The sequence below is a fragment of the Metarhizium brunneum genome, chromosome 2 (genome assembly GCF_013426205.1).
Source record: "Metarhizium brunneum chromosome 2, complete sequence".
NCBI lineage: Eukaryota > Fungi > Ascomycota > Sordariomycetes > Hypocreales > Clavicipitaceae > Metarhizium > Metarhizium brunneum.
In genome coordinates, this window is record NC_089423.1 from 6,577,992 (window position 1) to 6,600,263 (window position 22,272).

Here is a 22,272-nt window from a genome sequence, read left to right on the forward strand (position 1 = left end):
TACAAGTATATAATTGTCGCCAACTCGAGGCGTAAAATGGTATTATTGAAAAAAGTCAAACCTGTCGTCACATAAACATTGTGACCGCGGACTTGGGAAAGGAAACTCTTCAAAATTACTTGCGACAATCCGCACACTTGACACTCCCTGTCAGACTCGGCACCACTTACACGACAAGCGAGCATGATGGCCGCGCAGGTGCTCGACAGCAAAGCCGCACTCCGGCAGCGCGGCACGCCGGCCACGCTGCCCCCCGAATACGCCGAGGGCGACTACATCGAGCTCGGCGGCCTCTCGACGCCCCGGACGTCCACCGAGTCGCTCCCGGCCTACGACGAGGCCGTGTCGCCGCAGCCCTCGTCGGCCGCTGGCCTCCGGCCAACGCACACCTACCAGGTCGAGTCCGCGGGCCACGCACTCCTCGCGCTGCCCCTTGCGCCTCGCCCGTGGCCCATCGGCGTCTTCGCCGTGCAGCCGGACGGCTCCCTCGGCCCGCTGGCGTACCAGTCGCTCCGGCACGCGCGCTGCTCCGGCGACAGCGTGCTCGTCCGCGCCGACGACCCCCTCGCCCTGGCGCCCCTGTGCTCGACGACGTACCGCTTCGGGCCGGGCCGCCCGCCCAGGATACAGCTGCAGGGCGAGCTCGCGCGGCGCGGCGGCGGCGAGGCGTTCGAGGTCGCGGGCGAGGGGGTTTGCACGCGGGCGCACTCCGTCCGCACGCACCTGGGCACCTTGCGCTGGCGCTACGCGGGCCGGCGCGAGACGAGGGCCGCCGGCGCCGGCAGCCTGCTCGTCTTGGAGCGGGTCACGGGGGTCGGGGCGGCGGAGCGGCGGACGAGGGTCGCGCAGCTCGTGAGGAGCGAGGCGCTGCGCACGCCGGGGACAACGAGGGCCACGGCTGGCAACGGCGGCCGCCTGCTGATGGACCTGGGTGAGTGGGCGGGCGGCAAGGCCGAGGCGAGGGCTGCGGAGGTCCTCGTCCTGAGCAGCTGCCTCGTCATGCTGAAGAAGGAGGTTGATCGGAGGAGGGCGGCGCAGTTTATGGTCCTGGCCGGTGCGGCGGGCGGGCCGTGAGTGTTTTTTAGGCGGGTTTCTTTTGGGAGGGAATACCCCGGGGTCCCTTTTACCATGTAGATTTGGTTTTCTGCGTCTTTGTTCTGGTCTGGGGAAATTTAGTTAGTAGAATGCTTCAATATATTATGCATTTTTGCATTGTAATCCTGCCGGGTGGATCATGTACTAGGCGATGTGGGATGCAAATCCCAATTACACGTACCAGGCGTGTAGGCATGGAGTCCTAGTGAGCCAACCGACACAAATCAAGTCAACTCTTTTGATACGGAAACTCAGACTCATGGACAGACAGCTTTCCACCCATCTATGGTCTGGCCTTGTTTGGGTGACAAAAGTCTTACTGAGCCTACCTCTATACGTCTAGTACTGTCCTTTGAATGATATTTCCCCAAGTCTCCAAAACGTCCTTGTCTGTAAATCGAAGCCCGCAGGATACATGCCGTAAACCATGTATTGAGTCCGGCCAACAGTCTGGTCTACGTCTGCGCGGCTGTCCACGGATAATCTTGCAGCATGACGATTTACATGGCCAAGGGTTTTAAGTCACCCTTTCCTCTTGCGATAGCGGCTTCTTTGTAAACGCTTAATACAGGGGTGTTGGGCGAGTTATGAAGCCAAAATGAGCTGAATGTCCTGTTGCATTTCTGAGCCAACAAGACCTTGTGGTTGGATGAAAAAAATCTGTTTCTATTTCATAAGCAAGTCGTTCGTCTAGTCGCGTCCTATTTTCTCAGCGCCGTCTTTTCAGCGCAAGTGTCATAGTCGTGGGAAGTTGATTTGTATCATGCACGCAATATCTCGTTGGTAGAAAGGTGACCTTTCTTCTGCAATCACTCTCGGAAACGTGGTCGGTATGTATTGATAGGAGTTGCTCGGGGGCCTATACTGGCGACGGGAGTAGCTGTTCGACGAAAGCCATGAGCTTGACCAGGTCTGTTTTGCGTTTGTTCATACGACGCGCGGATTCGCCATGGCGTCCACACGGGAGCTAATAACCGTTGTAGGCATCTGGGACAAGGAGTCTGGAAGATGAGATTGCCTCGTCAGCGATGGAAGTCGACAAAGACTATGGAAGAGGGAGACCAGCCATGGCACCATACGTGGTCCTCTTGGCAACATCTTTAACGATTTCCGTAGCTGATAGCTTGATCTTCCGTGAACCTGCTGCCATCTTTATGAAATTTCTAATGGCATTCTCGCGGTGGGGTGACTGGTAGATGGGCTCCTCTACAGCTGGATTCGTAGCGAATTCAGGCCCGGCTGTCGATTCATTAGCAACTTGATGTCGAGATAGCAAGGCGGCCCCATACAGCCGGGTCAGAGTCATTGCCACTCAAACTCAGTGATGCAGAGCTTATGGCAGGGCTATTTGGAGCCATATTCTGTCCTGTCGAGTCATAATTCCAATCTTGCCACAGGTTCATAACGCCAGCTTCCTCTTTCAAGGTGACGGCGTATTCAGGGGGAGTAGCTCACGACTTCTGCTCCGCTGTCTCTGCTATGACAAGCGTGACTACGTGCCACTAGTTTTACTTTCGGTCGTTGTCTTAGACCCTTGTGACACAACGTTTGCGCATGACCTGACAGCATGATTAAACATGAGCATGCTGTTCCTTAATCTGACGTCGGCAACTAATTCTGTCTTGGTCACCTGTGATAGAGTAGCGGGACTAACAAACTTTGTCATCGTAGTAAACTGTCATGAGATGACTCAGGAGAAGAATGTCAAGAGATGTACGGAGTACTTGGAGAGTATGGAGCATCCGAAACAAGAGACAAGGTTCCAGAATCAGTCTTGAAGTCCAAACGTGATGAATTACCCTATAGCGTATGCGTCTATGCGCAGAAGATATTTGCAGAGACATCAGTTTTGCTAGACCTTAAAATATGTATAATACAGAGCGCCAAAAATACGTATGGAATTATTCATACTCAGGCATACAAGGATATACCCTGTTTGAGATCCCGGGACCTCAGAGGTGAGACCCAACTCGAGACGGATTCAGCATTTGGCGGAACAACATGCTGCTATGAAGGATACCCTGGTGTAAGAAACGACCTCGATGAGGACCTGTCTTAAATTCAGACGAATACATCTCAACAGACAGCATAGACAAACTGCAACTTGATGTCATTCAAGTGTGGCAAGGACACAGGAGCTGCGCGTCATGTACCACCAGTCCAGCTGGTGCTCATCCGCCCACATCGCAGCATACATACAATATCCAACCAGCCACCATGGTCTTGCGAGAAGCAGCGTGATTTGCCGTCAGCCAAATTGAAGGCATACATAGTCTGCTCGGTTTCCAGTCACCCGTATGAGCCGCAGGAACATGCAACAAGCTCAGTGACGCGCGTAGCACATGACACACGATACCAATACCATGACGGAAGCCATGGATACCACACCACCATGTCAAAACCTACCTGGCTGCATCGCATCAAACGACAGTACATGACGGCACGGTTCTTGACCATCGTTCGTCCCTTCATCTCATCATGTACTCCGTATCATTCGTCCACAGGGCTATGTATAGCCAGCCCTCGCGACCACCCACAGAACGACGTTTCAACCAGGGTCTCGCCAACATGTCCCTTGCTGTGCTTGCACCCTCCTCGACATCGTCAGCACCTCCCTACTTCAGCCCAACCACACGATTCGAATCCAACCAGCTTCCACGACGAGTTTATATCACTCGTCATGCCCAATTCCCCGTCTCATTTCCACAAAGCCCTGAAAAGGACAACCTCCCAAAAACCCACCCGGCGCGGTCCCGATCGTGACCCTGGACCCCTACCACATTTAATTTCCCATGCGCCTCCTCACCATGAGCTGCCGTCCATCCGATCGAGTCTCACTAGCGGACAATTCCTCAAACCCAGACGCTGGAAGCGAAATTAAAACCCGCTACTAAGGGTGCATGAGTAGCAAGGTGGTTCGGAAATCGGCAGCGCTTCTGTGTCGGGCACGATAATTAATGACAACTACCTGGCTCACCCAGCTGGCACAAAAAAAGCCACGGCAAAAGAATGCCGCAAAAGGTGCAAGTGCCACCGCCGGGGGTCGACGGTACTACTGTGCAATGGCACGCGACGCCGGTCCCTTGGCACAATGCCATCAAGAGTTCCGTGGATTTGCTGGCCAAGGGAGCAAACGTAAGCGCCAAGACCATGTCCGCATGTGCTTGCCGCCGGGAGACGCCATATTCATTATCGCGACGGCCACGCCATGAAACAGAGACACGTATGTACAGTGGGTGTACATACGGATTGAACCCCTTCAGGCCCCGTAAGCCCAGCCACGACAGAGAGGTGATGAGATGACTGGTATCAAACAAATGGGCTCGCTGACGCGCGCGTCGGGTATGCATGGTTTGGCACCTTGACCAGGAGCCACTGACCTGATGCACTGGTACTCCTCCATGGCGACGTTCGATACATGTGTACCGAGTAGTTCAAGGTTGCTTCTGCTGCTGAAGCAATATTGAAGGAACAGACGTTGCTGAGACGGAGGGTTAGTTTCAATCTCAGGCTCAAGGCTGCATTGGTTGCCACCTCATCTCAATCACCTCGGTCTTCATGGCGCATCAGCGACACATCAGACACCTTTGCGTCTGAAACATTCAGCATCCTCGGCCGAACACGTCGGCCACGTTTCATTGTCACCTCTGGGTTTGACCCGTGACCAGATCCATCATGCCTCCAGACTTCAGACGAACAAGCGGCTGACGAATCATGCCACAAAGAGGTGCCTTCCAAGGACTACTGTACAGTGCGTCACAAACGGTATGGTAATATCGGCTGGTGCTCAATAGCACTTGAACAATGCTCTCCACCATGTCTACGTACTAGGTAGGTAGTTGCTGTACGTAGTAGTACTCTGCTGCACATGGTACCAGCACCAACACCTGTTCCGCAGTGCTTTGTTTAGGCCAGTCAACACACTTTCAAGCGTCCGGTTTCGTGGCCAGTTTGGTGGTTTTTTTGGGGGAGATAACCAGGCCACTTGTGCGACTCGACAGTTGCGGTATTTTTTAACTTTTGCACAAGCAATCAGTTGTTCCCACATAGTCATGTGGAGGAGGACTGAAAGAAACCTTGCATATCGGTATGGCACATGGCCAGACATGACCATGTGATGGGCCAGAGTACTTGAGTACGTAAACAATGTACTGTAAAAAATGTTGCGAATGCCTGCTGACGATGAACATTGAAGGTTCTCATCGGGCTAATGCGTAAAAAGCCCTTGAGCCTTGCCCAACGCTGCATTCTCGGATGTGGTAGGGGAATGATGACTATTCCTGCCCAGCCATCGGGCCACCCAGGCCACGCATTTCTGTTCTCTTCGTTCCTGCAGCCGCCAACGCGAAAAGCTGGCATGATTGCAGGGTTGCATGGCGCTACTGTAGGTACGAGCGCGTTTTATCGGACAGGGGCGATGCGTTGGAGCAACCGGGCGATGGCTGGAGATGGGCCGAGAAGAGGCTGCCCTGAAATATGGAGGACGGAGTACTCTGTACGTACTAGTACCCCGTACCCCGTGCGGTCATCGTGGACGGTGAATTGGGAGTTGGGGGAAAGCTCTGCAAGTGCTGTGGATGACGGTCAATCGAAACGTTCGAGTGAGGAAACGAGAACCATGTGCTTCGTCAGTCAGCGTCGTTTCAGATCATTCGGCGGATGGGCTGTTTCCTGCCGCGATTGGCCGCCACGGGCGGAATCTTTGGGCAGGTGCGGTGGTAGGTGCAAGCCCACTGGAGCTTTGTCTCCTGGACAGGGGGTCCTGGGGCTGGCAACGTGCAGAATCCGTACCTTGCCTGCCTAGCCCGTGTGTCTGCAGAAGAGGTGATGGGGCGATGGGGCGACGGATTCCAATGGGCCAACGAGATCTCTGTTCCTGACACCGTTGGCCAGTGCGAGCAAAAGAAACAACCCGCCCAGGCAGATCCGGGCCTCGCGGTTTATGGAGTACGGAGCACTTACGTACTAGTGCGTACGGAGTACATACAGCAACAATAACATGCCCTTGACAGGCATTTGGAAGGAACTAGCGGTTGACTCTTTCGCGGATATGCTCCCTGCCCTTCCGCGCCTGAGTAAATGACGATGTCTGCCATGTTGCCTTTGATGGGGCATCCAAGCAATGTCAGTGTTCTTTCCTTTCCTCATTGTCGGGGGGTTTTTACTCCATTGTTTCCCTTTCCGTCCGTGGCGGGGCCGGCAAAGGTACAATGAATACGTACTCGGTACAGATGCACTTGTTGTTGCAAAGCCAACTTGACGCTTCTAGGCACGACTCAGGAATCTAGGATGGGAACGCAACCTCGGAACTAAGAAGGAGCTGAAAGAAGCTAGAAGTTCGCGGCCTTCAGGTTGCTTGCAGATGGCTCAAGTTTCGACGGTTTCTGCCCTGTCCTGTCTTGCTACACAGCCGCGAAAACACGCGGTCCTGCGGGCCAAGATAATAATACAGCTCGGACTTCATTCTGGTCCTTGGCCTTTTGAATACGGGACGACTGGAGACTTGTACAATCCAAGCAGTTCATGGCAGTGCACGCCGATTTCCCCTTTCAGCACTGTCTATCAAGAGCTTTGTCTTTTCTTTTCACCGCCACCGCCAATGCCCAAATCGTGTCAAAGAGCCTGGACTCGACGCTCGACCGTAGAACATGGCTTCGTCAATGGCTTGATCCTCAGAGGCCGTCGTTCGTGACGTACTGAGTAATATGGAGAAGCAGAGCATGGCACCCCTGCCGCGTGATAGTTCTGGCCCGGGTCAGAGTCATCCCTCGTCCAAGCATCCCGGCCTGCCAAAGAAATAGTAGTGCTCGACATGGATGGACAACGCAATCCAACAAGGGGCCGCGTGTGCTCTGGCAAAGACAGGATGCAGATACATAATTGTACTGTGTTTGTCAACAGAAAGCACATGTGCACCACGTAGAGGTAGGGAGAAGATAAATGCTCCGCCAAGGGGGCCATGGAACAGTGCGGATAAGCATCCGGTTCGGAGTGGTGTCTGGTGCCTTGCAGAAAGGGGCCAAGTGGCTTTGTTTGTTGCTGCTTCCCTGCGGAGTACCGAGTACTAAGTGCATATGTACTTAGGGAGAGTGCCTTTATGTGCCTGCGCCTGTTCGGCAGCTGTCCGTTTTGTTAAATTATCGTGTTTGCGTTGCCTAAACGATACACAATACGTACAGCAAGACAACTGTCCTTACAATGGCGGCACGGTGCTGGCAATCTTGCATGTGCAGCGGCAGCAAAACAGCAAATTGGTTGCCAATCATGATGCTGTACAACGCGGCTTACGACGCCATGTGAAAAGGACGTCTGAACACAAACGGGCCCGCCTCATGGATGCGGACACGACGCTACTCGCGGTGGTTGGATGATCCAACTCTTGGTCTCGTGTTCCATCCTGTATGCAGTGCTACGGAGACAACAAAGCCTGTAACCTCGCCCAGTTGGCGCCGTACCTGTCATATGCTCTCCTCGGCGCGTTGGCATTGTGGTTCGTTGGAATCTGAGCCTTTGCCAGGCACGAGATTTCATCAATAGCACCAGACCAGGCGTTAGTTCTCGACGTTTGAGGGACCAGCACCACATGCAGGCTTCAAAGGACGCATCGGTGGGCTCCTGGGGCTCGTCCATGTCTCCGCTGGGCTTCTGAACCTGGGTGCCTCCCCCACCAGACCAGACTCGTGCTACCGTCTGAACAGGCCCACAAGTCTGTGATGCCGCCTGAGGTGCCGCCTGTGCCGTTCTGCCAGCGGCTATTCGTTCCCTCCGTCTTCAACATTGAATGTTCATTGGGCCACCAATCTTACTGGATGTTTGGCGGATCTAGGAACCAATCTACGGATAAGGTCCCGCCGTTAATTGACACACACCCTGTTTTCTTACGCACCCTGAGTCCAGCCACTCACCATTCACGCCGGCCGACACCCCATTTCCGCATACACACCCTTCTCACCACGCCGCAACGTTGGCATTCACTGTGCACATTGTCTTCTCCCTCCCGAACTAGTTTCCGATATTTCTACCTCGTTCCACCTCACCACTTTGTTTCGATTTTCTTTTGCCCTTCTCTTCACCGTCACCACCTAGGTACTTTACATTCCTTCAACACGCAACGCTTCCGTTGTCCTTCCTTTCTGCTTCGAGCACGAACAACAGCAACAAGGTCGCTAGCTTCGACCCGTTTGTTTTTTCCCTCTCTTTGCAAATCAGCTCTTCCTTTTGCTGCTTTTGCACCTGCACTTGTCCATTCCTTTTCGCATCTTTGAAAGATTGCCTCGCCAGATTTTCTCTCCTTCAACGGCCGTGCCGAAGAATATCAGGTTGCGTTTGCGCTGTAACTACCCGTCCTTCATCAACAAGAACACGATAACTGTAAAGTCCAATTCGACTTCCTAAGAAGCAGCATTTCATCCTTATCATCATCAACAACGCCTTACAAGCAGTACTTTGGGTATAGACAAAATCGCCTTCACCATGTACACCAACAAGATTTCTGCCTTGCTTGGTGCCATCGCCGCCATCGAGCAGGCATCCGCCCTTAGCTTGCACCGACATGGGCACAAGCTGCAGAAGAAGCAGGATGTCGTCGACTGGGTCACCGTTTTCACGACTGTCTATGTAACCGAGGGAGCTCCTGCTCCTGAGCCTACCGTCCAGACCAACGACGGCATTGTCACCTCCCAGCACGTCGTCGTTACTCCCACGCCCAAGATCGACGCTCCTGCCAACTTCCAGGCTCTTCTCTCCAGCTCTGCTCCGGCGCCGGCTCCCTCTCCCACCAGCTTGGTCACTCAGGTTAAGCCTGCCCCCAGCTCCGTCTCCCAGGTTAAACCTGCCCCCAGCTCGGGCAGCGGCGATGGCTCTGGTTCCAGCACGGGAGCCCCTTTCTCTGGCAAGCGTGGTCTTGCTTATAACGACCCTAACCTTGCCAACCTTTTCGGAAAGGAGTGCAAGTCTGGAGCTTGCGGTTGGGCTTACAACTGGGGCGACTCTCCTGGATCCCTGGACAACTCCTACAGCTACATTCCTATGCTCTGGGGTAACAAGATGGACTTTTTTGATCGCTGGGGCACTTCTTGCAGCAAGGCCAACGGTGCCAAGGCTGTCTTCTCTTTCAACGAACCCGACAACGTAGGCCAGGCCGACATGTCTGCTGCCGACGCTGCCACCAACCACGTAAAGTACATGAATCCTTGCGATGGCAAGGCTCTTGTTGGCGCTCCGGCCATCACCAATAGCAACGTACCGGGAGAGGGTAGAGATTGGCTCAAGCAATTTGTCTCTGAGTGCGAGACCAAGGGTTGCAAATACGACTTCTGCAACGTTCACTGGTACTCCCCGGCTGCGCAACTCGACCAGTTCTTCGAACACATCGAAGAAGCCCATGTAATTTGCGGCAAAAAGCCCATCTTCGTGACCGAGTTTGCTCCCACCGGCTCCGACTCCGAGATTGATGACTTCATGACGAAGGCCATCCCCAAGCTCGATTCTCTCGACTACGTCTACGGCTACTCGTACTTCATGATCCAGCCCAATAGCTTGCTGTCATCAGCCACGTCTCTCAGCTCCGTCGGCAAGATCTTCGCCTCAGCTTAGATACAAAAAAAAGAACTGATTGACGATTCTCTTATTCTCTTTCTTCTTCTTGTACACTCGCTAGGGGATACCCGCTTCGTTTTCTCCAAGTTCACTTTTTGCTTCACTCATCGGATAAGGGGTAGGCACAAACCCATGGGGGGTTTACAGAAATCAGGGCAAGATACATCACCGGGGGGGACATAACCGGGCTCAAGGGATCAACAAAACAAGTCTTCCATTCTCATGTATATATTGGGCCGACTTACTCTCGCATGTCACATGGCGTACCTGAGAGACTCAAGTCCGTGGCCACCAGGATCAAGCATTTTGTGTTGCCAGGATTTTTATTTTGGCGGGTTGAATATGCGCTTATTCACTCGTTTACGGCACCCCCCCGAGTATCTTGCACCACGGAATCACCAGTCCGGGATGGACATAGATTTACGAGCCACGACAATTGATGTCTTTGCATTTTTCTCCACTCGATTGTATGCCGTGACTTGTGGCTTGCTTGCTGGCGTTTGAATGTCAAATGTCTTGCCGCTCATATCGGACATGATAGTAGTAAGCTCCGCGAGTGTGGGCTGGCATTTCAATGTCTCCCGCCGTGAAACTAGTGCATTCTTGACGCGGGTAAAATGCCGTGATGACATGGACAATGGAGTGTCTTGGTGGCTGAGACAGCACTACTCTTTGACAGGATTCTTGACAGACAGTGAATGAAAGTCCTGTGGAGCACTCGGTCCGGAGTAGTCCATGGACAGTCTCATTGACGGATAACATGCTTAGTTACAAAACGCCCCCTTTACAACTATGTATTCAAACAATCTCCAGTGGCTTGTACAAGTAGTGTGTTTAGGAAGGAATTCAAAAAAGTCAAAGACATCCCACCACCGTAGCCAAGGGGGGTCAGGCTAAGGCTAGCCCGCGGTGATGTTCACTCTAGAGCCGTATGCTCCTTGGGGGTCATCTTGGAAAGTTGCACAGCCATCCTCTCCCGCATAGCATTCCTGGTATCCGCGGCCCATTGGGATACCCACTGGGCTCCCTTGGGACTTGCTGCCGCCGCCGAGCTTGGTCTCCCGTTCGATGGTGGTTGTGATGATTACGCCACCGGCGCTTGTGGCATTGGCCGCGTGCATGTCGGCCTGCGTTGAGCATCGGGCTGAAGCTACCAAGGAGGGGTCAACAGGACTTGACACTGTCGAGAAATCCGCTGCGTATGGAGCGAGTACCCTGATTGATTCGTGACCTAGGGCTTCTCTCCCATTGATCACGCCGTTTGTTGACGAGGCCGTCGAGGTACCCATGTTGTCCTTGGATGTGACCCATTGGATGACAGCAGCGGAAAAAATAACTACTGTTGCTCAGCTTTGGATAAATAGGCCTTGGATGGAAAGTGGGAGGCTGGAACTTACTGTCGCAATTGCAGCTCACCAGACACACCCATCCTGGCTCACCATCAAGTGACATTAACGCACACAGGTTTCTAAGAAGGTCAGTATCTTCTTGGCCAAACCACAAGTGAAATAGACATCTTTCAGAGTGTCATCATACACTATGCTGCTTAGCAGCGTGCAAACTGCTCCACAAAATGTTTTGAAAGCAATAGTTCGAAGTCGCATATTTGTGTGCGTGCGAGGCATGTTCTTGTATGAGTAGAGGTCTATTTGAACGTGAGTGTGCAAACCACCTCCCCCAACGACCGGGTAAGAACTCACTGCGGAGCGGAATGAGGAAAATGATTGTCAGGTATACATTTACAACAGCGTCGAAGGAAATGAGTGGAATCATGGCAAAGCTCTTCATGCCGATGATGCATTCCCCATCCTGCAGTTTGGCTATCCGACTAGATTTAACATGGTTGTAAGTCGCTGCACCAAAATTTCGGGGACACACAATACAACGTACAATACAAAGTTGAGAATTACGACTGCCAGATACACCGCAATCATACCTAGAGAGTTGAACATGTACAATCTCGAGCCAATTCTCTTCTTTGGCGTGCCGCGAATGATGTGCTGCGGCGCGTCAGTCATCCATGACCCCGAAATCACACTCAACTGTGCAGCATACCGCCTTTTCAACCAGAAAGAGGTATATAAACTTTGCAAACCGTCAGCGTGGGCGGACTTGGCTTCGAGTCCCAGCTCTACTCACAACCTAGCTCAGCTGTTAGGGGAAAACCGAATATCGACAGTGTTCAGGCGCTCTCTCACCTTGGTAGTAACATAACAAACGAGGCAGATCAAGATGGCGCTGTCGCAGGTTTTAAAGCTAGCATTCAAGCCGATGGAGTGCTGCAGCATGGCCGACGCAAAGACAAAGATGTACGAATCCGCGTAAATGGCAAACACCACTGTCCGGGTCAGCGCAGTCACCCGAGTCGATTCGTTTTGGCATCATGGAAACTCACGCCACGCCACAATGGGCAAACGACTCCAAGACCGGATAGCCAAACATCGCTGCGCTGCGCCGTGTCAAAACCAACGCGTACCAGACAAGCATCCACGCAGTACGGCACCTACTTAGGAACAGAGTCAACACGCTTGTCGAGAGGAGGGAAACAACCAAGCCTAAGACCCTTCCTGCTGTGGGAACTGGCTCTCCGACGCTCGGGACTGTTCTCGTGGCCATGTTAAAATCGTAATATCTCAGCGTCCCGACATCCCCATTGATCGACGAGTTGAAAAGTTTGTGTCGGCAAATCGAAGTGTAGCGTTTAAAGGGAAAAGAGGCAAGAGGATTGGCAACAAAGCAAACGAAGTGACCAGGCCACACTCGCGTGTCCTGGTAAATCGTGGCCGTTGTTGCACAGGTGATTGATGATTTTGTCGTAATGAAGGCATGAAGATCTGAAGCTGGAAGCGTAAGGGCGAGTGGTTGGTCTTGGATTGAGGTTGTGGGATGGACCTTCCAAATATCCTCAAATATATATTTAGCAGGAGCAGTGTGTATCATCCCTGTGGTGGATGGGTTAGGGTTGCCTGACATTTTCTGGTATAGCTGACACACGACTGATGGGATGCTGGACTCTGGATTCGGACGAGACAGGGCCTTTGAAGACTCATTTCACAACGAGCACATCACACAATACACACGTCCCTCGCTGCTGTACAACAGTCCGTCGTCTCCGTGTCTAAGGCTAGGTATTGCCGTCCTCCAAATCACACGGCCCTCTGGGCAATTTGCCCTGAAGACGCGGTTCTCGCCACACGAAACAGCACAAGCACAAGGCCAGGCCAAGGAGCAGCACAAGACTACATTTATCTTAAACTACAAGATACCAAATAAATCATTGGCACCTCTAGACCAGTCTCAAATATAACGCCTCGCAATGCTTCTTAAGTATCTTGAGCAAGTAATTCCAGGAAAGTCAGTAGCCCAACGCCAATCATATTACCAGATCAAAGCCTTATCAAGGTCCTATATCGCCTTATCGTAGCCCGGCTACATGAGTTGCGAGATGTCATTCTTTTAGCAAACACCCATCAGTCATTATAACATTTGCGTGCGAAGCGATTCATGCCATGCGAATATTCCGAACGAAGAAAATATGCACATATATCATGAGAGTATACTGGGGCCATGCCATCATGGGTTCGCGGACTGAGATCTCGTTCGTATACGGAATTTGTCCTTGAGCTTGTCCGTCAACCGAGAAGCTTGTGGTCTGTCCTCCACAGTCTCCGGCTCTCGAGTTCCGTGGTTTGCAGAGTGGGCTCGCATCTGTCGAAGGGCAGCTATCCGCTCCTCCACACCGGCCTGCCGTAATCTATTAACATCCAACAGCCGACTGAGTCGATTACTGTGAGTTGCATGAGAGCTGTCGCCATCGTCTCCTTCCAAAACCAAGGGAGGCGCCAGATTTTCTTCTGGGTTAAACGAGGACTGGTCGTTGGGACCCTGCTGGCCAGGGCGAAGATCCAAACGGCTATGAAGATTGTCAGCATGGCTCCTAATACGAAGAGATTTCCCGCGCTAGTCCACTTACCACAGGGGACACGTTCCAGAAACGTTGACAAGCCAGGGATCAACACAATGGGGGTGGAACTGATGGTTGCAAGGCAATACTCGCACATCCTCGCCAACCGTAAAGTCTTCTGTGCAGATAGAGCAACCAATGTGCTCGTCCCCTTCTTCATTTTCAGCATGAGCAGAAGCTGCGTCAGGAGCTTTTGAAGTCTGCTCCGACGAGGATTGCCCACTTTTATCTTTCTTATCCGCGAGGGCGGCGGCGGCGGCAGCAGCAGTCTTGGCTTCCGGCGGCTCGCTCTCCCCGGTATTGGTCACGGCTCTGTGAGATGTCGTTTCATGTCCATCTGTCATAGCACCGTCAAGCTCAAGTTCTGGATCAGGCTTTGCAGGTTCTTGGTTCCCGAATTTGACAATCGGAATTGTGTCCAGCACAGCACGAGCCAAGCCTTTTGCCCTGCTTTGACGAGGGCGTCCACCAAGTCCTCCGCGCGGCCCGTATCTTTCAGGATATCGATGCGCACGTATGGCACCCGTGGCGATGATGACCAAGAATAGCAAGGTGATGATGCCAGTGATGCTATACAAAATGCTCATAGCGACTGCCGAATTGCTTCCCCCGCCATCGCCTGATCCAGAGTTGGGACTTGGCTGCCCGGCCTTGCCAGATATCTGGGCATCAGCACTCGCTACAGGCTGCGTACCGTTCAAATACGACAAGACTCCTCCCGCCTCGCCAGAGTCGGCCATGGACAAGATGCTTGTATAGGGCAGAGTGCCCTCGTTTGAGATGAGACAAATGTTTTGATCAATGGTATAGAGGATGATTGCCTTTAAAGACGCCTTCATAAGTCTGCTGAGCATCTTATCGGGATCAATGAAACCGTCTGAAGCAGGCTTGTCGCAGGATAAGAAGGCGATGGTGTCACCGCCGGACAAGTCGTTGTAGGAAGAAACATTGGCTGCCTTGAGGTGGCCCATGATATTGATAGTCTGTGGAGCGAGAAGAAGAATTAGAAAATCAGGCAGTTAGCAGTGAATTGTCTCCCATGAGGTCTTCTCAAAAAGCGAGCGCTCACCCCACGGATCACACCAGTTCCATTGAGCCCCACGCTCGCCGTCAAGGGAATCACAGTGTACATCGACGATGAAGGCTTCCCCCCAGGCTGGAGCGTGATGGCCATATTCAGGGCGCTCGGGTTCGCCCAATCTGGGACATCCTTCTGAGCGGAGGTAACGACGGTGATGTCACCCTGCGCAGAAACCGCCGACATGGCAAAAAACATGGCGAGCAGCGTCAACCAAGAACCGCCATAAAGGCCGGCAGCCAAGCAGTCGGCCATGGTCATTCGTAGGTTTGGTGGGTGATTTCCACCTCGTCGCCGCCAGAAAACGTAACGGGCAAATGCAGGTTCAAGAGGCTGGCGTCGAAGGTCGGAACAGCCGGACTGTCGGGCGATGGGCAACGGGCAGATGGACGGATGGGTGCTCGCATCGACAATCGGCGAGGGCGACCGGTCGTAGTCATCGGGGCTCAAGTCGAGCGAAGCGACATTGGTTGTGCAACGTGGTTTACGGCCGGTGTCGACGTCGGCAGCGAAATGAGGGTGAAAAACCAATAGGTTAAGCACTAGTACTGGTGGTTTTGATGACGGAGACGGGGTCACGCTGAGACATGGCCCAGTGCCCACGTTGGATGCACTTGGGGCGGCGTCGGCCGCCGAGCAAATGGTGGTGGGGATGGCCGCCGGTTGCGGGTCCATGTCAACGGTAGTGTCTCTGGTGCCAAAGGGTTCACAGCGTGTCACTTGTCCCCCCAGTGTCGACAGTTGCCCACGGCCGCCGTTGCTGTTGGACCATGGCCACCATCATAACCGACCGACCAGACATGAACTCGTCGTGCCAAGCGCCCGCCAAGCGCCCGCCAAGCGCCAGTCAAGCGCCAGTCAAGCGCCTCCGAACCCGCGAACAGACGGCAACGACGGCACTCGTTGGCCATCCACCACAAACAACTCCAGACTGGAAGCAAACAGCGCACAACAATGGGCTCAGCATGTCACAGCGGCGCCGTTCTCCTCAACAGACGGAATCTCGCATAAACTCTGCCGTCCTGTCCAACCCAGGCCTGATACAAGGTTCCCGCCCAGGACACTATTCCGGTCATCGGCCATCATCTCATGCAAATCAAACGTCTCTTTAACAACGAGTGGATCACCCTCGGCGCAGTCCATCACCGCACATGTGACGATGAACGAACAAGTTACGCCAAAGGCAGTCAGTGTAAGTCGCCAACGCGGTTAGCGCAGCAGGGAGGCATCATCTCATCTCGGCCGAGCCCAGCCGTAAGAAATATCACGGACAAGATGCTGCAGATACAAAGGCAATTCACCACGGCCCGATCTCACCTTCATCCTAAAATAGAAACACCGCATTCGTCTTGCACCCCGCCGCGTCCCTGGCCACAAGGTGCATAACCGCACCAGATCTTTTAGTTTTGGAAGGGGGTCGGTTCTGCATTGCCCAAAGGGCCGCTCTACATACGTTTGCATATCCCATCTCAAACCCACGTATCACCATCAACGGCCCGTCACATTGCCCATTGCCCAATCCTCCTGCCTTGGCTAGGGGAGGCCTCAAGCGCCCTTCTCTTCCTTCCTGACTTTGCCATATCGAGCCAACGCACTCGAGACGGGACGATGCTGTCACACGCTTGATACACGCGCCTCCTTTCCCGGCCCGCGGACCACGCACAATAGTTCCACATCCCTGGAGCGTCCGGGTTTGGGCCATTTCAGCCACCCAACCATGTGTTCTGCTTCCCGGCAACTGATCCTTCTCGACATCATTGACTTCCTGGCGTGTTTTATGCTGCCGCTTTTGCTGGGAAGAAAAACCCCACCAATCAATCCCGCCGGCAATCGGCCTACACGCTACCCAGCATACCCTAGACACCCTGTGGCCGAGTTCGGCTTGTTTCTTCAGCAGGAATACCCATCTTGGGGTCGGCATGTTGCTGGATCCTGTATCATGTCACTGATCAGGCAGTTCTGACACCGCTCTCCATTGTTCCATAGACCCAACACCCTTGTTTGATACGCCAGTTCAAACTCTAAAGCATCCATACATACGTACTGCTCGATCGCCAAAAACTCAAAGTAGAATAAGAACCAAAACCCGGGGAACCAGAACGGAAAAGTGCAAAACCGTCTTTTTTATTTTACCTTTTTTGGTCTTCAAAAGGGGAAAGAAGGAAAAAAAAATGAACCCCCGGTCCTTGACAACCAGTTACCGGCTTGGCGATTCATTCTTCTTGTACATGCCCATGTCGTACCAAACTCCTTTCTTTCAAGTGGGCTACCCTGTGACTACAACAACATGCATGCGTGTGACCAAATGCCAATGTTTTGCCAATGCTTCCAAAGCTGCCCTTGGCGTTGAGGCGCGTTCCGTAGCCCTGTCTAATAGTAATCGGAAGAAATCCAGCCGAACAATAGTTCTTGCACGCGGGCCCCAGTACTTTGGACTGGTACTGGCCCCTCCATAATAATCTAAGTAGCTGGCCTCTCAAACGCGCTGGGAGATCGGAATCGTCAGACCCGTGACATCCGTGGCACAGATTAACACCTCGCGACACTCATCACTCACTAAACAGCTGATATCCCAGGCCGCTTTGATCGACCAACTTAGCTATACCTGCCAGGGATATTGTGGCGAACCGTGTTTTGTTTCCACCTCTATCTTCTGCTCACAACCCTGACCAAGTCATAGATTTCGCCTCCATGGTGCTTGGGACGGCAGATCCAGGTTGCCAAGTCTGGATGACAACTTCCTGTGCCGTCTATCCAATGGAAACATGTTCCCCCGAGGCCCTAGGCAGGGCGAGAATCGAGAACTTCACCACCATGAAGCTACCCGATGTACTTTGGGATAGAAAAGGGTAGATCCATAGCTGTCACAAACTCATTGCGCAATGTTTAGTTTTTTCCGCTCAGTCGAGGATGCTCATGCAAGTGTCTGGTTTTGGCGACTTGTTTCTGCTGTCTAAATCTCCTCCATGTCCTCGAGATCATCCATAGGCGGAAACTCCCCAACCTCTACTCGCTCTGGACGCACAAACACGCCATGCTTCATTGTTGATGGTTCTCCCCAATACCGACAGCCGCCAATGCTGCCGTCATTCTTGCCCACCGGTTCATCTAACTGGACACCCACCCATTGCCCGATGCCGTTCGGGATCTCCTTCACCTCTCCCACATACTTGACTACTCCGCGCCTAGTGTCCTCACCGCCGATACGGCACCTCTTACCGACCTTAATGCCACGCTGGCGTACCTCTTGTTCCAAAGCCTCCAGTCTGGCTTGCTCGTGGCTTGGGGCGTTTGGATCGAAACGACCAAGTTTCTGGGCTTTTTTCCATGCCAATACCGAGTCCGTCTTCTTTTCGTACTCTTCCTCGGGCATCTCGTACTTATCGACCCCAGATGTGTCGGTGTAATTGGGCCTTGCGCCGGGTGGTCGGGTATCCCCCACCTGTCAAATGAGGACAAAACCCGTTAGCAAACTGATTCCCGTACTTTTCCATGCTACTTTTGTTCTGCTTTTATTGCCAAGAAACTCCACGCTCCCGTGGTGCTGAGCTAATAACCCCCAAAAGTTCGCGTTGAGCCGTCGAACCTATGGCCCAACTCTGCAAATAAACACGTGCTCGCTCAATGCAAATCAGGGTAAGAGGAGAAGACGAATGGAGCAAGGATGGAGACGACCAGCCGAGGCAGCAACAGCCCCCAATCATTGCCAAACCAAGTACTCCGTAGACTCAGTTATATTTGTCCCCTGTCATGATGGTCATGCGAAAGGATGCCCATGAGACATTTTTGTCACACATTTGAGGGCAGATCCTAAAAAGGACCTGGCAAGTAGGAAAGAGGAGGGGGAAAGGACGAGGAGGAGGAGGAGGAGGAAGAACCGAAAGTGGCACGCGGCGTCTGTTCAATCATGCCTTACTATCATCACATTGAAGGTTCTGCTTCTTTGGTGCTCTTGCTGATGCCCTGGTCCATGAACGGATTGCCTAACGAGCAAATGAAATGCTATAACCAAAAACTTACGTGCAGCTCGGCGTAAGGCGCCAGGGGAAAGCTGGACAACCGGGTGTTGTCCTCATCTGCCGCTTCAATGTGGATGGCATCCGACCCTCCTGAAGCTTTGAGACTGAGCTTCTGCGCGGAGGGGGGTATGCCTGTGATGGGCTCGAGTTTTGCTTTGAGCGTGGTGATGGACCACGATGGCGTGATGCGCCGTTCGGAAGCTGAGTTCTCTGAAATTACCCGCAGCGGTACATCGGCCATGTTTGTTTTTTGTTTTGAAATTTGAATCTTGTGAGGTACATCAGCTCAAGTTCGATTTTGGTATGGTATGATATGGTGTGCATTCAATGTTTTTGCTTTCTTTTGGAACTGGGAACGGTCTCTCCTTGGTCTGTTGATCAATCACCCGTCGCCTGTGTCCGAGCTGCTTTCTTTGCTACGTATGCGGTAGGCGAGAGTTTGTTTGAGATCAAGCCTCTTGCACACAATTAGTTCCATGTACGTACCTGTAGAGGCGCAGAGACACGCAGCGAACCTGACTGACGGTCGTAATCTGGAGTGAGTGAATGTGTGTCTTAGGACAATGGGGTGGGGTTGCCTGTGACTGTACATACGTACATTAGGCAGTTACACAGAACCTAACTGAGCGTTGTGTTCTGAAAGTGGAGAATCTAAAGACAGGCTGGCGTTACACCCGCCGACGGGTAACACAAGGTGGAAGAAAAAAGTACTATTAGAAACAACTTGCCTAATGAGCAAGCATTGGGCTCATGCGGAGAAATACCTCTCAGCGAGAATTGGGTCTGAGGAGAAGTTTGGAACGCATCAAGTTTTCCTCTTCTGGTAGCCTTACTCAAGCACGGAACTTGAAATTTGGAAAAGGAAAGAGCCATGCAAAGTACATACCTACCTACCTAGGTAGGTACCTGGGTAGGTGCCTGCGGACTCCAAGGGTTATTTTGGTGATTATCGCCTACTTGGGTATGACAAGGCAGCATATCAGAATTTTGATTTAACATTAGACTTTTCAACGGCCTGTGAGAGACAAGTCGAGACCTACCTCGTGAGAGCCATGCCGTTCTCCAAAACGGGGGTCGCGAGCGAAAGTACTGGGTACCTAGATACTTCAAACGTGTTGGCCCAGTACCGCATCTTAGGCCTTAGTGTTACCCAAAAGGCAACCAGTCTCAGGTACTTGAGTACTTAGGCGTAAATGCCTCCAGGGGCAACTGCTAATACTTTCCAACGCTATGCACAATTAATAAGTTCATTACGCATCACGAGGAGCGATACAATTAACCCTTGTCAATTCAGAACCCGAGACTTTCTCAAATACCCTACATGCCACATGCGCGACTTCTGCTTTGTTCACAGATGACTGGGCAGCTCGAGATATCCTGGTGAGCAGCAGGCTTCTCTTTATCAATTGTGATGCTTACAATTTCCCATCCAGGGCTGCCGGCGTCGGGAACCCCATCTCGGCAACATGGGGGAGTTATTGCAACTGCATGTTTACCAAACATATCACTTCGCTGACATCAACATCCTCGTCCGAATTTTGCCTCCTGCTTGTTTGCCATCAAAGCAATGACCACATCTTTTCTTCCAGACCCTTGCCTACTGATCAAGCCCTGAGAAGAACTGTGGGCCGAAATCTGACCAACATGGCAAACCCTCCCGGTTAACAGGCACACACACCTCCAAGGCCCTCCGTAATGAAGCCGTCAGCCACGAGTTTGATGTTCACATCGAGCACCAGTCGCCCTGGTCGTTGCCCTGGCTGACTGCATGGCTACCTGGGTTCTCTGCTGGGCTCGGTACCTGTTCCGCTTTGCCCAGACTCTCCACGTCAGATCAGCCCATGGCCTTTGCTATCAAATACTGCAATACAAATCTCACCCCTCTCCACCACCTGCGAGAGCACAGGAAAAGAGATTGAGTCTATATCCCGAAGCGAGATATAACCCTTGCCCATGGTTCGTTTGGAGGTCTTGTGTCGGCTCACAGCTGACAGAGCCATACGCCATACTTGTCCTTGTCCGGGTCCCTGTCGAACAAGAACCCACAAACCCGGGTCGCAGGCAGCCTGGATGGACAAGGATGTTGACGCAGAGCAAAGCGAATGCAGTTACCAGAGTAGTTTAGCTTCCGGCTTCACATAAGGCCCCGATTCAATGTTGCCTCATCTGAACCTTGTCGGCATTTGCCGTACCAATGCCGGTCAATGTTGCGATAGAACCTGGATATTTCAATCCACTGGCCAACGGTTCCGCGTGGCATGGGAGACGAGTTCTCGATTCCGAACCACAAGAACGGAGGTAAATGCCACCAAAAAAGCGCGCCGCATCGTGGATTCCATGCGTCGTCTTTATCCTACACGACAGCTTTCATGGTCAGTCGGCTAGGTGCTCGACATTTCTGACCATACAAATACTGAAACACGCATGCGGCTGGACAAACCATCATTATCGAGGAACAGGCAGGGCTCAGCCGCTTGACAATCATTGCTGCACAATTAATCTGGAGCAACCACTAGGCCGGCAGATTTTGCGCATCACATCCAGGGTGGTGGCCCACCAGCTAGGTTCTGGCGCCGCTGCACCTGTCCGAGCAAGGGAATCGGTCAATATTAGGTCTTTGAATGGGGCTCGCTTCCTCATCCCCGGAGCCGCCTGCCATCGTCCTTGATGGTGGAAAATTGCGCCATAATGCAGTAGACGGATAAGCAACACTCAACCAGGAATAATGAGTTTGTTTGGTCAAGAGTTTGTGTGCCCACCGGCACGATGCCGCGACACCAGTTCCCTGGTGACGGGTCTCATTCTAATACTAACAGTTCCTCGGTTGTCAAGAGGAGCTAATAAGGCTTATATAATTCGGCCTTTGCCCGAAGGACCAGCGGCCCAGAGGACGGAGACGGATCCTTCGCTATACGTACCGGGTACAACAGTCATTTGCGAACCGTTGAGCCGTGCTTTTTCTTGGGGGCTAGATTACCACTGTTTGCCCCTTTCCTTGGTAACGAATTTCTCCCAGTATGTAGGTCAAGTTGGCTGGTTATCAATAATTTGCGGAGTACTTCTGGGCTGCAACTTGGACAGCCAGGGGGAGGGGGCTAGAATTTTTTCTTTTTCTTTTTCCTTCCAGCACGCCTGCTCGGCCCTTTATTATAGGGCAATATCCTGCGGTTGCGAGGGTTTCCTGGTTCCTTGCTGAGCCATCCTGGCACCGCAAGAAGCAATGACGAAGCAAGTGGCTCAAAAGAGACTTGTTTGCTCCGAAAGTTTGATGTAATATGCTTGGATCGCTTTCGTGCAGTCCGGGAAGGTCCAAGACACTCACCGCCGGACATCAGTGTGGCCCAAGTTGGTGCAGAGCATGCCCAATCGATGATTGCCATGATATGCGCTGTCTTGGGGCACAATCAAATCAAGCAGTTTGTGCAGCGGCCTCCACGTCAAGCAACATGAACGGCCACCGTTTTGTTGGCCACCACCTCAGCCACGGATGGTCGGGCTGTTTGGCGGTGAGGTGAAGA

General features: G+C 52.7%; 5 protein-coding genes across 5 annotated transcripts; 2 read left to right on the forward strand and 3 right to left on the reverse strand.

Annotated features, from left to right (window-relative positions):
• Positions 1-186: 186 nt before the first annotated feature.
• Positions 187-1,074, forward strand: G6M90_00g049570 (uncharacterized protein; the record flags this gene model as incomplete). Its single annotated transcript, XM_014689580.2, has 1 exon — positions 187-1,074. One exon carries the CDS (start codon positions 187-189, stop codon positions 1,072-1,074), a length of 888 nt encoding a protein of 295 aa, XP_014545066.2.
• A 1,066-nt stretch (positions 1,075-2,140) lies between these two features.
• Positions 2,141-2,401, reverse strand: G6M90_00g049580 (uncharacterized protein; the record flags this gene model as incomplete). Its single annotated transcript, XM_066130469.1, has 1 exon — positions 2,141-2,401. One exon carries the CDS (start codon positions 2,399-2,401, stop codon positions 2,141-2,143), a length of 261 nt encoding a protein of 86 aa, XP_065986497.1.
• A 6,167-nt stretch (positions 2,402-8,568) lies between these two features.
• On the forward strand, positions 8,569-9,690 carry asl1_0 (Alkali-sensitive linkage protein 1; the record flags this gene model as incomplete). The annotated part of the gene is made up of 1 exon (XM_014689581.1): positions 8,569-9,690. One exon carries the CDS (start codon positions 8,569-8,571, stop codon positions 9,688-9,690), a length of 1,122 nt encoding a protein of 373 aa, XP_014545067.1.
• A 902-nt stretch (positions 9,691-10,592) lies between these two features.
• On the reverse strand, positions 10,593-15,410 carry RMR2 (Receptor y region, transmembrane domain- and RING domain-containing protein 2; the record flags this gene model as incomplete). Its single annotated transcript, XM_014689583.2, has 10 exons — positions 10,593-11,029; positions 11,091-11,161; positions 11,230-11,338; positions 11,394-11,521; positions 11,584-11,693; positions 11,749-11,778; positions 11,892-12,031; positions 13,302-13,606; positions 13,667-14,640; positions 14,727-15,410. 10 exons carry the CDS (start codon positions 15,408-15,410, stop codon positions 10,593-10,595), a joined length of 2,988 nt encoding a protein of 995 aa, XP_014545069.2.
• A 2,278-nt stretch (positions 15,411-17,688) lies between these two features.
• Positions 17,689-18,995, reverse strand: alp11 (Cell polarity protein alp11; the record flags this gene model as incomplete). The annotated part of the gene is made up of 2 exons (XM_014689584.1): positions 17,689-18,177; positions 18,756-18,995. The coding sequence occupies 2 exons, from the start codon at positions 18,993-18,995 to the stop codon at positions 17,689-17,691; spliced, it is 729 nt and encodes a 242-aa protein (XP_014545070.1).
• Positions 18,996-22,272: the final 3,277 nt, after the last annotated feature.